The following is a 13,325-nucleotide window of genomic DNA, read 5'->3' as shown; positions in this document are numbered from 1 at the left end:
AATGGCACGTTTTTGAAAACGTTATGATTTGACACACTCATGTAAAGTGGATCTCATTGATTAGTTTTGCAAAGAACCACACTAAATAAAAGGGAGACCTCTATAAACTAGAAAGCTGATTTGACGCTAGTACCAAGAACAGAAAACAGGACATCTGATTTTTAGACTCAGATTTCATTGGAGGCTAGGTGTCTACCTGCTTAGGCATTCCCTTTCTAAACCTACCCCTCAGTATTCTACAAATCATTAGACAATGTTGTAGTACTTGCGAAATTTGGAAAGAAGGGCTGCAAAGGGAAAAAATTAGCTTATCAGTTCCCCAGGTAGGAGAATAAAAGTACACACCATTCCAGTTTGGTCAGTCAGAATTTTGCAAAGATCTTATCTGCAAAAATGAAAAGTAGTGTCCTTGCTAGGATTAAGTAGTTTCCAAATGAGTTCTAATTTTTTCCTGAGTAATGACTGTTAGAGTATCATGTCTAGAAGAAAAAATATATGAAAATTAGGAGTATATGACCATAGATACTTTTTAAAATGCCTAAGCGTCTTAGGTGATCAGGTGCCTCTGTCCAAATTGCATTAGACCTGAGGGCAGATAAATCACACTGAAATTTGTTATTTACAAAATGTGTTCCTACATTACTGAAGAACTTTGGGGAAAAAACAAAACAAAACAAAAAAAGAAGTCCACAGCACAGTTAAGTAACTACATAGGTTTATTTTCACAAATGTGTTTAAACTACTTTAGTACCTCTGAAGATAAATTGAGGAATAATTATGATAAACTGAAGAATACAGAATTAGGAAAAGGTTATGCTGCCAGAAACATGTCAGATGTTCAGCAGTTCACAGAGAGATACCATTTAGTCTCATCCGTGTTTTCTAAGAATGTGATCAGACACAATTCAATCTATCAATGAGCACTAAACCAAATAGAGTTCATTGTCTCTCACAATTTAATCTAATTTATAATATTTTGTAATATACATTTTTATCATTTTGTAAAATACCATGGAGCAAGTTTTGCAACATTTTGGCATTCTTGCACATAGTTTGGCAAAATGAAGGAAGGATGTTTGTCATGTGACAGACCTAAACTGCATCTAGACCAAAGCCTCTCAGTTTTGTGAATTCTATCCTTAAAAGAATTAAGATTAACATTTCAGCACCTTTCTATGGCAGCTTTTCTAGCTGAACGTTGCTAATGAGCAGGTTTTAAAGTTGTCTTTTCCCGAATGGAACAGCAATGCACTGTCTGGAGTGAATGTTTCTGATGTTGCAGTTCTCTCCTCTTTTTATTTTCAACTTTGTGTGAAACTCTTGTGTCCAAATGTGCCTTAAAGACTGCTGGAGAAAGTTGTAGCCATCAAGCATATCATAACTAACAAATGTTAGTGTACAACTAAATGTTAAAGAATATTATTATCATTACCTTGTATCAGCTTCGCTCCAGGCTGTGATGCTGAAGGCCTTTTTCTATGTATCACAGTGTGACTGAGTTCTTCCTGTGCTATCTATAAGCAAAAAGGTATCATCTGATAGAATTGTTTATACTACTTTGATATACATTTTTTCTCTCAGCAAGCAGCAAAAAGGCACTCACCTCAGGGGGCAAATACCTAAGAACAAGCTTCTGCAAGAAGGGCTTCCTTAGAATAGAGTTAATAGATGGTCGATCTCTTGGAGATATTTTAAACAACTGGGAAATTAATATCCTCAGATCATATGAATAGTTGGGAGACACTGGGTGAAAATGTCCTCTGCAGATCTTCAGCACCAGCTGGTGCAAACTATTGCCTTCAAACTTAATCAATGAGAAGAGTAAAAAGAGGACAGTAAGTACTGCTGGTTGGAAATGATGGACTAGACACCCCAACTTGAATAAAGGTACTTGCTGACAGAAGCCCTGCGCTCTGCAATGTCTTCACACATCCTTTCTCGCTATCCCTAGTTTGCTGTGGAAAATTAATATAACCACTCTCTGGTTGTATTTTCTGGTTATGTTCTCCTTGTTTCAGTTGCACGACTCAGCAGGTCCGATAGCTTTTGTACCTGGAAGAGTTTTATTCATACTCTGCTGTCATATAGTAGCAATTTTTCCAGAATGAAACATGATTTATTTTGCCAAAAGCTGTTCAACAGAAACCTGCATACATACTGTCTTCATAGTGTTCACCTTCAAAACCTCAGTCCACGCAACTCAGCCTCTGCATTCTGTGTTCTCTCAGGAACCAAGGTACAATCTGATTTTTTAACAACTGATGCCACTCAGATAACTCAGCCCTCTCAGTTCAGCAGATCTCTTAACAGGTCAGCATCAATATACTTTTAAGGGCCTTAGACAGGCAAAATTAATTTTGAAAGCAACTTCTTTCTAAAATTGCCGTTTTATTTACTTATTTTGAAGGTGTTGTAACCAAAATTTGCCTTACCTTCATTTGCATTTCCTGTCTACATCAGCATCTAGTCCCTGCCTTCAAATTAAAAAAATGGGCAGCAATACAGAATAAAACAGCTAATATTCATAAGAAGTAATATTAATGTTTTCTCACTTTGTGAAATCTGGAATTTTCCTCAGCAGTATCCCCTTGCTCTCAGCTCAGTACAAGTGCTCTCCCTACCAGTGCTGCTTTGCCTTCTCCCGCATCCAAGCTCAGCAAAAGGTCAGCTTCTGCGGGGCCCAGGAATCTGATCCTTTTCCTGTTGCTGGGATTAGTCTCTGCCGTGTTCCCTGCTCCACATAATACTCACAGGCTGAGGATTATCTGAGGCTCAGATCAGGCTGAGGACAACACAGCTTCCTGAAGATGTTATATCTCAGTTATCTTCTGACACGAATGTGCTTCAAACAAAATAAAACCTTTAGGAAAATGCTTCTGGGGACTCAAACTGCTTGCTGGGGAAATGTGGGTTTCAAACTCTTTAGTAAGTATAGATTGGTATTTTCAAATAGAAATGAGTAAAATTACATACCTAAAGCCTAACCTTGAAGTTTGGCTTTAATTCTTTACATTGTTCATCTGCCTTTTGAAAAAGTTTAGCACTTATTAAAGAGTAAATATATGTTCAATGTGTGTATATACACACACATATATATGTTGTAGAAATACAACATAATACATTGTATTTTAGTATGCACAAAACAGACACAATACGAAAAATTACACACTAGCAGTTATTCTTTAATATCAATAAATAAGCTGAAAATAATTCTAGCAGATGACTATGAATACTATTATTACTATAGTTTTTCCAGGCTGTCCACTATCTTTTGTAATAATATGATAACGATCCGATTCTGCGGTACTTACAGGATGCTTTAGTGCACATAGCTCATAAAGCACACAGCCAAGAGACCAAATATCTCTGTGAATAAAAAGTAATTAAAGTTTCAGGGAAAAGACTATAATATTTTCATACATGGAATCAGTACCTCTTCTCAGCTCTCAAATTTATTAACGTTATTCCATCACAGATTAATATTGGTGCAACTTTTAATTTTTCTTAAGATGCACTGAAAAGAATGACTAGAAATTTCTTTTTAGTTGTGGTACCAATGTTTCTATGATACCTAACTAGGTACTATCATTAGCTTTGGAAAAGGCATATGACGTAAAGAATGCCTGCTTAATATTCCTAGCAGTATGAAGGGCAAAGCTATCTCCGGCTGACTTGATAGTTAAGGAGACAATAAGGGAGTAAACTTGTGTGAATAGCACCTTAGAGCTGAGATGCTAGTCTGGGCTCCAGAACGTTTGGTGTTGATCACATCCCACACACAGAGAAGGTGGTCTAGCCCACTCAGCTCCTGACTTTTCAGTGCTTCTCAGCTGGTATTTTGTGTTAAGCCTGAGTGAGCCTTTACAATTCTCAGACCTATTTGTTTTTCCTGCAGGTGGCTACTGCAAAGTTCCAGAATTTCCAACCTAGCAGCTTTCATTTTAGTGTATTTTTATAAATCACAAATGAGTGTACCAAAAATTCATAAACTTGCAACTGAAAAGATCCATACTTGCATTGGCTATTACATGTTGGAAATAGAGAGAGAAATATAGTATTTGATGGAGAACCAGATAAAGCAAAGGAAAAAAATCTATTTTACATTTCACGCCACTACTAACAAGGAGTATTAAAAGAGAATGAGATTAAACTTTAAGTTTAAAGTAAGTAATTTTATAAACCAAAAAATATAATTATGTTAAGCCTGTAGATAAATCACAACAAATTCATGATTGCTATACTCTGGACGCTGTGAGTCAAAATACAACTGACAGTGTTGTGCAGTATAACATAGCTGTTGTATACGATTGATGTACCTAATTATTGTACACAATAATACAAAACTTCACAAAGGGTGACACGTGAAATTCCTGGTGCCCTGCAGAAATACTGATTTAAACCATGATATTAGTAAAATAAGTTCTTTCCTGCCTGCATGCCCTCATGCACAAGCATATGAAGGAAAGACAGACTTACGTTTTATTGTTATATGGTCGATTTTCACACATCTCAGGTGACAGATAATAGGGGGTCCCTACACAGGTATGGGCAAACTCCATAGTGCTAATGAAACACAATGAACACAAAGGTTTACACAATGAAAAAATTTACAAGCAATTGAACCAGAGACCTCTCTGCCGCAGATGAAAAGCCCGTGGGGGACATTATTTCTGCTCTCCAAATAGTTGAATAATAGAACACTCCAAGAAAAACTAAAGTATTTCCCAGTTCTGTGTAAAAATGACTATTTTAATAGTGGAGAGTGTTTGCACTTCAACAGAAAGCACAAGAATTCGCTTTTCCCCACTTTTCATCAGCATTGTAATCAACATTTTCAAGGAATGTTTATCATTAACACAGAATTCTGAAAGCTGTCAGACACTGCAAAAGATTAGAAGTCTCCAACATACTCATTGAAGTGAGAATATGGGAGGTGGTAGTCAGTCACGCAAGCCAGAAACAGTGGAAGGAGGAAGTGCTGTCCAGAAACTAAAGGATGAGTAAATGAACTCTAGTTCCACCTTTGGTGCTGACTTGTGAAGGTGCAGCCAAGTAGCACCAGCTGGATTCATTTCACTTGCTTTTAGATATCTACTCTGTGGATGTCATCAACACTCACAGGGAAGTCAGTGGAGAGAAACAGGTACTCATAGAGTGTGATTCCTCTCACTCTATACTAGATGTCAATAAAGTTGTAAGTTACACTCTTTATAGATTACATGAAGTCTGAGTGCCAGAGGTGCCACAGACACATAACTGCAAGTAAAAGTATTGGACACTATCTTGCAGTTAGGAGAACGGAGATGAAAATGCCTTTGTATACCCCAGGGGAGGAGGAAAAGAGAGCCTGAGAAACTTAATTCACTTGTTACATGAAGAAAAGTACTATCAAGCTCCAATTATTTTATTGTATAAGCCTATTAAATACTCTTTAAAGTGTCTGTACTTGGACATTCAAATTCTGAGGTTTACTTCCTATCTGCTATGTACTATTCTGCTGTGTAGGAACAATCCTTAAAGCGATTATCCCCAGAACACTTCTGAAGGTAGGCACTTTTTGCATAAGTAGTTTACATGTGGAGACTTGAGGCACTGACAGTAGGTCTATGCTTCACAAAGGAAGACACCACAAAGGTACGAGAGCTGGCAGAGACTGCAGCTAGAACAGCAACATGGCATATCCCTGGAGGTGAGCGGGCTTGGATCAAGATACTATCCGAACATGCTAATCCAATATACTCCATCTCTCAGTAAGACTTCCTAGCTCTGAGGCACCACTGAACTGGCAAGGTTATGTAGGCCTAAATCCAAAGCCAATCTGATGGGGCCTTGACAGAAATTACATGGGCTGTTATGTCCATGTGAAGAATGCATAAAGGTACCTAATACACGTACACAGTTAAGTACATCCGAAGAGAATGAGCAAATTGTCTATGTTGGTTAAAGTTATCTGTTCTCTTTACTGTTGCTGTGTAGACAGAAATGTGGTTAAACTTACACTGACTTAATGAGGGATAAGAAAAGTTTTAACAAGTGAGTTGCAGCAGGTGTAGTACAAAGCAACTGAGAAGGACTGATACTAGAGGGACAATCTGCAAAATGATCAACAGAGGAAATTACCTTTCCACACAATACCTAATTAAATTGTGGAACTTCTTTGCCACCATATCCTGCCACGGTCAAAGAAAATCAATCAGCTCAAAAAGAGATCAAATTCAAGCATTGTCCTGTTGTTGGCATGCCCCCTGGCATGTTTTGGCCACACCAAAAAGCACTCCCCTAGACAACACCTGGCCACTATGCAGGATAGGCCAACCTTGTCCCCAAAGTCAGTAAAGATAAGGCCACCCTCTTTGGGACAACAGAGTTTAGCCATGCGGATGCAAGCCATGCCATATAATTTACTCTCAGGCCCAGAGAGTGGGTTCTGGCCCTTTTTTAAAAATTATTATGGGCACAGTCTTGGAGGACATACAAAGAAAATCTGTACAAACTCTTTTCTTATACTCTTTCCTAAGTTTTTAACACTCTTCACTTTCTTTTTTTATGAGGCACCAGAAGTGATTATCAACAGCTGCAAGAGCAGGAGCTGTGCCTCCAGAATCTCTGTATGTCAGTTCCACAGAGAACAGGGAAAGATTGAGGCTTCCCCACCCTATGTCTTATACGTAACAGAAGTCCAGTTACTAGGCTAGATACATCTGTGGTTTCATGCAGGATGGCATGTTCTAGGATAACAGAAAAAAATGTAGTATCAGACTCTGTATCCCAGACCTCTTGAACAAGCACAATCCACAAACAATTTGCAAATTCAAGTTGCATTCTGAACATTCAGAAACAGTCCTATTTGGTGTAGGTCACAGACTAACTAAAAAAGTCGCTTACCTGTTCAACTGCCTTGCTATGCCAAAGTCCCCAAGCTTTGCTACCTTTCCATTATTGCTAAGAAAAATGTTCTGCAAATAAAAACAAAACTGGTATGCGAAAATGAAACATGGTAGAGCTTCTTAGGCATATTTTTTACAAGACAAAATCACCCCCTCTCCAGTACCAGTTTTACTACCTGTGCTTTTACATCTCTGTGTAAAATCTTCATGTCGTGAATATGCTTCAAGCCCAAGGAGATCTGCACAAACCAACTCAGAATCTGCAGTGAAAGTTAAAGAGAACAGATATCTATAAATTTGTGTGACTCTAATGTCCAATGGGGCATCTTCCTGAAATATATAAAATGAAGACAACAACAAAATCTAGTATATGTAGAGCATATACAATATAAAATAGTAAGAAATAATATTTTTAAAATTAAGGCCATAGACTCTTCCTTTCCTTTTATAGTGCTACCACAAAACTAAATGGAACTAGACACCTGCTCCACTTTCCTTATCCCCATCAAGTTTTCACTGACTGTAACAGGACGAGTACTTGAACAAGGACTGAAGAATCACGTCAAAGGACAGTAAGACTATTAGACCTTTATTTAGAAATGAGTGAGTTCAAATAACAACTAAGACAGATTTGGGAGGTGTCTTCTTAATCCTCAGTGGTGGAAGTCATACCATGCAGTTATAGTATTTGTAGTCTTAACGAATGTGGTCCAGAAAAAAACAGAAACAAAGGATGAAGGACTGAAATGTGGTGAAAGAAGGGAGCTATGAAGAAACTTGCATAAGTAAGCACACAGGTTTATCCTTTATCCTTGATCCAGTACAGCCCTTAAACATATATTTAACCTCAAATATACTTGTTTTATTGAATAAGGGCCTTTGGACTTAATTCAGAAACAAAAGTACAATGTGCTTATATGCTTCTCTATTTAGGAAAATTTATGATCATGAAAGACTTTTTGATTCAAGTAATAATCTTCTATTTAGTAATGCTTCACATTAAGCAGATGATTTCCTGAATAGGGTGGATACCACAAATGAGACTTTCTTAGGCATACATTCGAAAATATAAAGATATTTTAACAATGTTATATTAAATTGGGCAATTTGCTTTCCTTTCGTGATTGGCAGAGGTATCTTTAGTTTCTATAATCCGTTCTTTGATCTCTACTTCCTTTGCCTTTTTTGGATATGTATTATTCTGTCTTGTTGTCAAGGGGTTTGTGTGTGTTGGTTCTCTCATGTTTTCATGATCTGTGGTTTTGTCCTCTCTATTTTCTCTCATGTCCTCTCTACTGCTAGTATACCTCCCAATAGGATCTTAAAATTCATTATTACTGGACCAGTAATTCACTTCCAACTGACTTCTACACTAAGGAGTTCCTCTTTTACCACTAAAGCAAAAAGAAAAGTCACAATACTTCTTTTTTTTTCCACTTTTATGCTTTAAAGTGTATTTCCACTAACAGGTTGGATACCATCTATCTAGTTTCTAGGTAAATTTTCATTGTACCTGCAAAAGTGGAAGACTACGCATGATTAAATAACCTCAGAGTTCAGTACACTAAGTCCAATATATATGAGAAAATTTTCTTCATAAAGCTAAGAGTAAGGAATAAGTAAGGAATAGTGGGAAATTCTGTTTCTGTGAATTGCAATACCTATCATACTCGCCTATTTACAGATGAAAATATATGTGAACATGCTCCAAAAGCAGTCAGAATTCTGGGCATATTTCTCTGTGCTGGCTTAACAATCTAAATGGCATCAGAGAAGTCTTGACCCAAATGAAATGAGTGAGAGATTTACCATTGACTTCAGCATAAAGCAGGATACGCCATGATGCAAACAGCATAAACGAATGAAGAACTTGTATATAATACATCCCTCCATAATTCTAAAACATCATTTAAAAGAAAGTCTTTATGGCTTAGTAGGTATACTACTAGTACAAAGAAAAAGTGCATCCACAATGGAAGGAGCAATGGGAGGGAGGGGGGATAAAAATGGCATCAAAACACTGCTAATGAATTAATTTAAGATCTTAAACCAGTGTAAAAAGCAAACCCTAAACTCCCATTAAAATTACCAAAGTTTCTTTAAAATGTCCAATTATTGTTAACAGGTCAGAAAAGAAACAGTAGCTTGTACTGGATAATTCAAACCACGCATTTTACATAATATGTAATTTCCTCTAAAGATAACTTCTTTCACCTGGTCCTCGTTGAACAGCACTCCATGCTGCATATTTATGCGCTTCATTAAATCTCCACCATCACAGTATTCCATCACAATATATAGCTTGTTCTTTTCTGAAAGGAAAAGTATAATTTTTCCTTTATTACTTGTTAATACAGCAATAAATTACTTTTATTTTATATGGTCCTTCTTTTAAAAGGGAGTAGTTAATCCTCTATCTACTCCTCCATTTCAAAGAGCAACTTAGAAAAAATTGATACTTCCAGTGAAACCTGATGCAAAACTGAGACATGAAAATATATTTAAATGGAGATTCACCAAAATATTAAATACATGAGAAAATCCTCAAGTGATGACATTCATAGAAAGAACACAGGTGTTCTTAAAGGCAACACTTAGCAGAACACTTCATAGTTGGGATTGTTCCCCAATAATAACTAAGTATACAGTTAGGGTTAGGGAAAAGGTTGAAAGTAGACAGTGTCCAACAGTAGAAATAAACAGCATGGGCTACTTAATAGGGAAACTCACCCTATTCTTACCTCTCTGGGGTCCAGAAGACTACCAGATTTACGTGTCCCTTAAAACATTTACAGTCCTGATCACAGAAAACAATTTGAACACAAGCTGTAACTATAGCATTCATTACATAAGGCATTCCTTATGACAGATATCAGCAGAAAAAATAAGTACAGCTTTTATGGAGAACACACTTCCTTCGATCTCTTTCGGTCCTGAAGAATTCTGTATCCTTGAGTGATACCTCAAAATATGGCTCAAGACAAAAGGCCAACAGGACCTATTTCCTGCTATACTCAAAAGCTCTCTTCTTCTATTGAAACTCCTGGAAAAGTCTCATAAAAATCTGGACTCCTGTTGAAGGTCAAGACTAAAGTTCAACTCAAGCAATGCAGACACCCCAGGATCTAGCATTCATGCCACAATACCTTAGGTCCCACCCACACACATGAAGAAGGCAAGTGATGACTGAATCTGACACCTTGTGTTCATTTTTAGGAGTTGGGATCTGTCCCCACTGGTAAGTAAGGGGTTGGGGACAGGCTTAAAGTTGGGCAATATTAACAAGCTAGGTTTTGCTGCCTTCCACTCCTATAATCTCAAATAAAACAAAAATGTTAAAAGTAAACCTTGCAAAGAAGCATAGAAAGTTACGATATTTGCATGCTTCATCTTGGCCAGAAGAATGACTTCTTTCTGAGGGGCTTCTTTTTCTTTCACAGGCATCTACAGAGAATTAAGAAACTATATGCTAGCAACGATATATTTAACTCTCTTCAAAAATAGTTACATCGTTATCAAACCATTCCCACAAATACAAAAAGACTATCTACCAAGGTGATGCAGAAATATTATAAAATATGATGTATATATAATGTAAAATACCAATTTGCAGTGTATGCTTGGAAATATATTGGAATGTTACCAAAGTCAAACCAAATTATGACATTTTACAAACAGACAAATGTATACCTTTAAACTTTTTACACAAATGCTACTGCTAAGCCAGCTGATGAATAGTGTTAAACTCTAAAGTTAAACTTCCCTTAAGTATTCGAAGAATAAGGGTCTAGGTGATTCTGTATTTTTAAAATGGATGATCTCAAAAGAATAAAGTAAAAAGAAAAAAAATCCTTCTGTTTTACTGGTGTTATGAGTTCTTGTAACACTTCAGTCAAACTCTTTGCCCTGTTACATTAAATTGAAAACTTCTATTTGGTTCATTGTGATCACATTTTCATCAATATTACTTCTTAAAAATTTAAAAATTAATGTCTCTGAATATCCATCCATCAAAATGTCCTGTTGTATTTATAAAAAGTTGCTTACCCTCATTCTTAGGAAATAATTTCGAAATGTAATCCTCAAAGATTCAAAAATCAGAACGTGAATGAAACACACTCACTCTACCATATAAAAAAAATCTTGTGACTTCAAAGTAATAATTTTCTGTATACAGCTCCTGATTTTTGAGTGGGATCCACAAAAATATTTTATTAACTTCCATTTTTCTATTTTGTATACATCAAAATCTAAGATTAGAAATGCATTTTTTTATTGGTCATGAGCATAGAAACTATTTTTTATTTAGCTGTCACTACTAGCATAGCAATTTTTCTGGGTTTGAACCTGGAAGTTATACAGCTTTTTCTAGAACCAATGTATAAAAATTCATGCTTCTGTTATAAGTCTCTAATATATTAGAAATTCACTAGTGTGGCCCAGAATAGCAAAAGACCTGTCAAAAGCATGTAGGCACTCATTGAAATGGACTATTGAAACCCTTGTATTGAAATCACAGGGAGTTTAACTGCCTGTCTTTCAGGAACTAGGTATAGGAGTGGTATTGCTCTGACACCTGAGCTAGTCATCCTAACCCTGCCTCTGCAGTCAACAGAAAGAGAGCGCTTTTATGGCCCGATTCAGCTCATTCTAAAACAGAATTCTAAAACACACACGATCAACAGCATCCTAAAAATACATATTTCTCTTGTTCTCCTAGAAAGGGAGTCTAGCCAAGCAGCTCAGGTGCTGACAGCTACAGAATGGACATTTACAATCAGATGAGATGAATCAAACTGCCGTAAACACAAATGAGGATTGGAACGACTCTGTTGTGAATTACTCACGTCTGAAAATACGGATGTGGAAAAAAAAGGAAATGAAAAAGTTTAGAGAAATGTATCACAAAATTGTGATTTGTTATTTCAGTGGCAGTAGTTTCATTGTAGTTGAATCATCTATTACAAAATTTGAATTCGGTAGTGTCATGCATTGTAGGTAGAGAGAAGTTTTGAAAAGAACAAAAATGCAGTAAAAGGTAAACATGGTTAATATCAAAATACATATTTTGTCTATGCTTGTAAAATCCCTAAATTAGCAAAGAGTACAGTCTTCAGAAAGTTTAACCCTATATAATCGAGATAGAACTACAAAGGAGATAAAATATAACCCAAGTTCATACCCTAGCTAAATGCAATTAACACAATCAGGTAAATAATTATCGTTATCATCCAGGTTTGTTGCTTTACCTGAGTTACATTGATCTCTTTGATAACACACTGTTCATTATCCACTTTTCCTTTTGCCAAGAATATTTTGCCAAAAGATCCTTCTCCAATTTTTTTAATGATTTCATATTTATCCATGATGTCTTCGTCTTAAAGCAGTGTCTAAAATAAAAAAGTCCCCAAATCAGTATTGCACGTAGTCAGCGCTGTAACATCTGAGTTTGTACTACAAAACTAATACAACACTACCTTTCAAGACTGTCATTTTTATCATATTTTATCACACTGTTATTACTGCTGCTGCTTCTTCCTCAAAATGTCATCTCCTGGAAGTCTGCAAATTATTGCAGATCTGAACTTTCAATAAGCAGCAAGTTTATGAGTGTCTCATAAAGAAAAGCTTGAAGCTTAGTCCTAGTACACCCTGAAGTTAAAACATGAGAAGGCAGTAGAAAGTACTATGTAAGATTATAATACGATTTTGGAAAGTCTGACTCATTATTTCCTGATGTTAACAATACTGCAGACTTGTTCTTTTAATGGAAAAAATAAAATTATAATCTATTTCATGTTGATTTAAACTAATGTGATCTAATGTTGGCAGCAAAAAGAAAAGCCACTGCATTTTGCAGGACACCACAGCCAAGTGCATTGCGGCATCAGCAGTCGTCTGGAAACCTCTGGCAGAAACAGTAATGTCACTGGGTACTTGCAACGCATCCATAAGCAAACTTACACAGCTAAATATGAGCAAACACTATAAAACTGTTCTTATTAGTTGGCCTGAGTTTTAGCAAGGGAGATTTGCTAAGATAGTCGGCTTTCCCTGTCAGGAGGGACAGACAAGCTCTGTAACAAGCTACCTTGGGAGCCCGTGCGGGCTCCATGACTGGCAGTTTCTGGGGACCACTTTGACAGCGCAGGCAGGGTGACCTTTGAGCATTTGTAATTTAGGTATTTGGGCCAAAGCCAGCTCCTGTTCATAGTCACTGGTGAGAAGCAGCCACTCGGGACAGGTGGGCCTCTTACACAGGTGTGGCGAGCTGCCCCCGGACAGGGGTGCGCTGCCTGCCAGCTCCCAGCCCTCTCACCCACCAGGCTGCCCTCGGCCTGCTGTACACCCAGGCCCCTCACCCCCAGGGCCTTGCCTCTGCGGGCAGCTTAGTGGAAGCGGGGCGCTGGGGAGGTGAGAGCGGCAGGGCCAGACCTC

General features: G+C 37.1%; 1 protein-coding gene across 1 annotated transcript in view; it reads right to left on the bottom strand.

Moving 5' to 3' along the window:
* Window positions 1-12,253, bottom strand: part of NEK5 (NIMA-related kinase 5) — a 26,565-nt gene extending 14,312 nt beyond the window's left edge. The window contains exons 1-9 of the mRNA XM_009319968.1: window positions 12,137-12,253; window positions 10,235-10,331; window positions 9,102-9,199; window positions 7,064-7,147; window positions 6,886-6,956; window positions 4,477-4,563; window positions 3,312-3,366; window positions 1,604-1,804; window positions 1,433-1,505 (exon numbers count right to left, since the gene is read on the bottom strand). Coding sequence (XP_009318243.1) covers window positions 1,433-1,505; window positions 1,604-1,804; window positions 3,312-3,366; window positions 4,477-4,563; window positions 6,886-6,956; window positions 7,064-7,147; window positions 9,102-9,199; window positions 10,235-10,331; window positions 12,137-12,253 — 883 coding nt within the window. The remainder of the gene's footprint in view (window positions 1-1,432; window positions 1,506-1,603; window positions 1,805-3,311; window positions 3,367-4,476; window positions 4,564-6,885; window positions 6,957-7,063; window positions 7,148-9,101; window positions 9,200-10,234; window positions 10,332-12,136) is intronic.
* Window positions 12,254-13,325: the final 1,072 nt, after the last annotated feature.

Source organism: Pygoscelis adeliae, unplaced genomic scaffold (assembly GCF_000699105.1).
Source record: "Pygoscelis adeliae isolate BGI_AS28 unplaced genomic scaffold, ASM69910v1 Scaffold32, whole genome shotgun sequence".
NCBI classification, from domain to species: Eukaryota; Metazoa; Chordata; class Aves; order Sphenisciformes; family Spheniscidae; genus Pygoscelis; species Pygoscelis adeliae.
The sequence above is the reverse complement of the archived record's forward strand: the minus strand, read 5'-3'. Positions and strand labels throughout refer to the sequence as shown.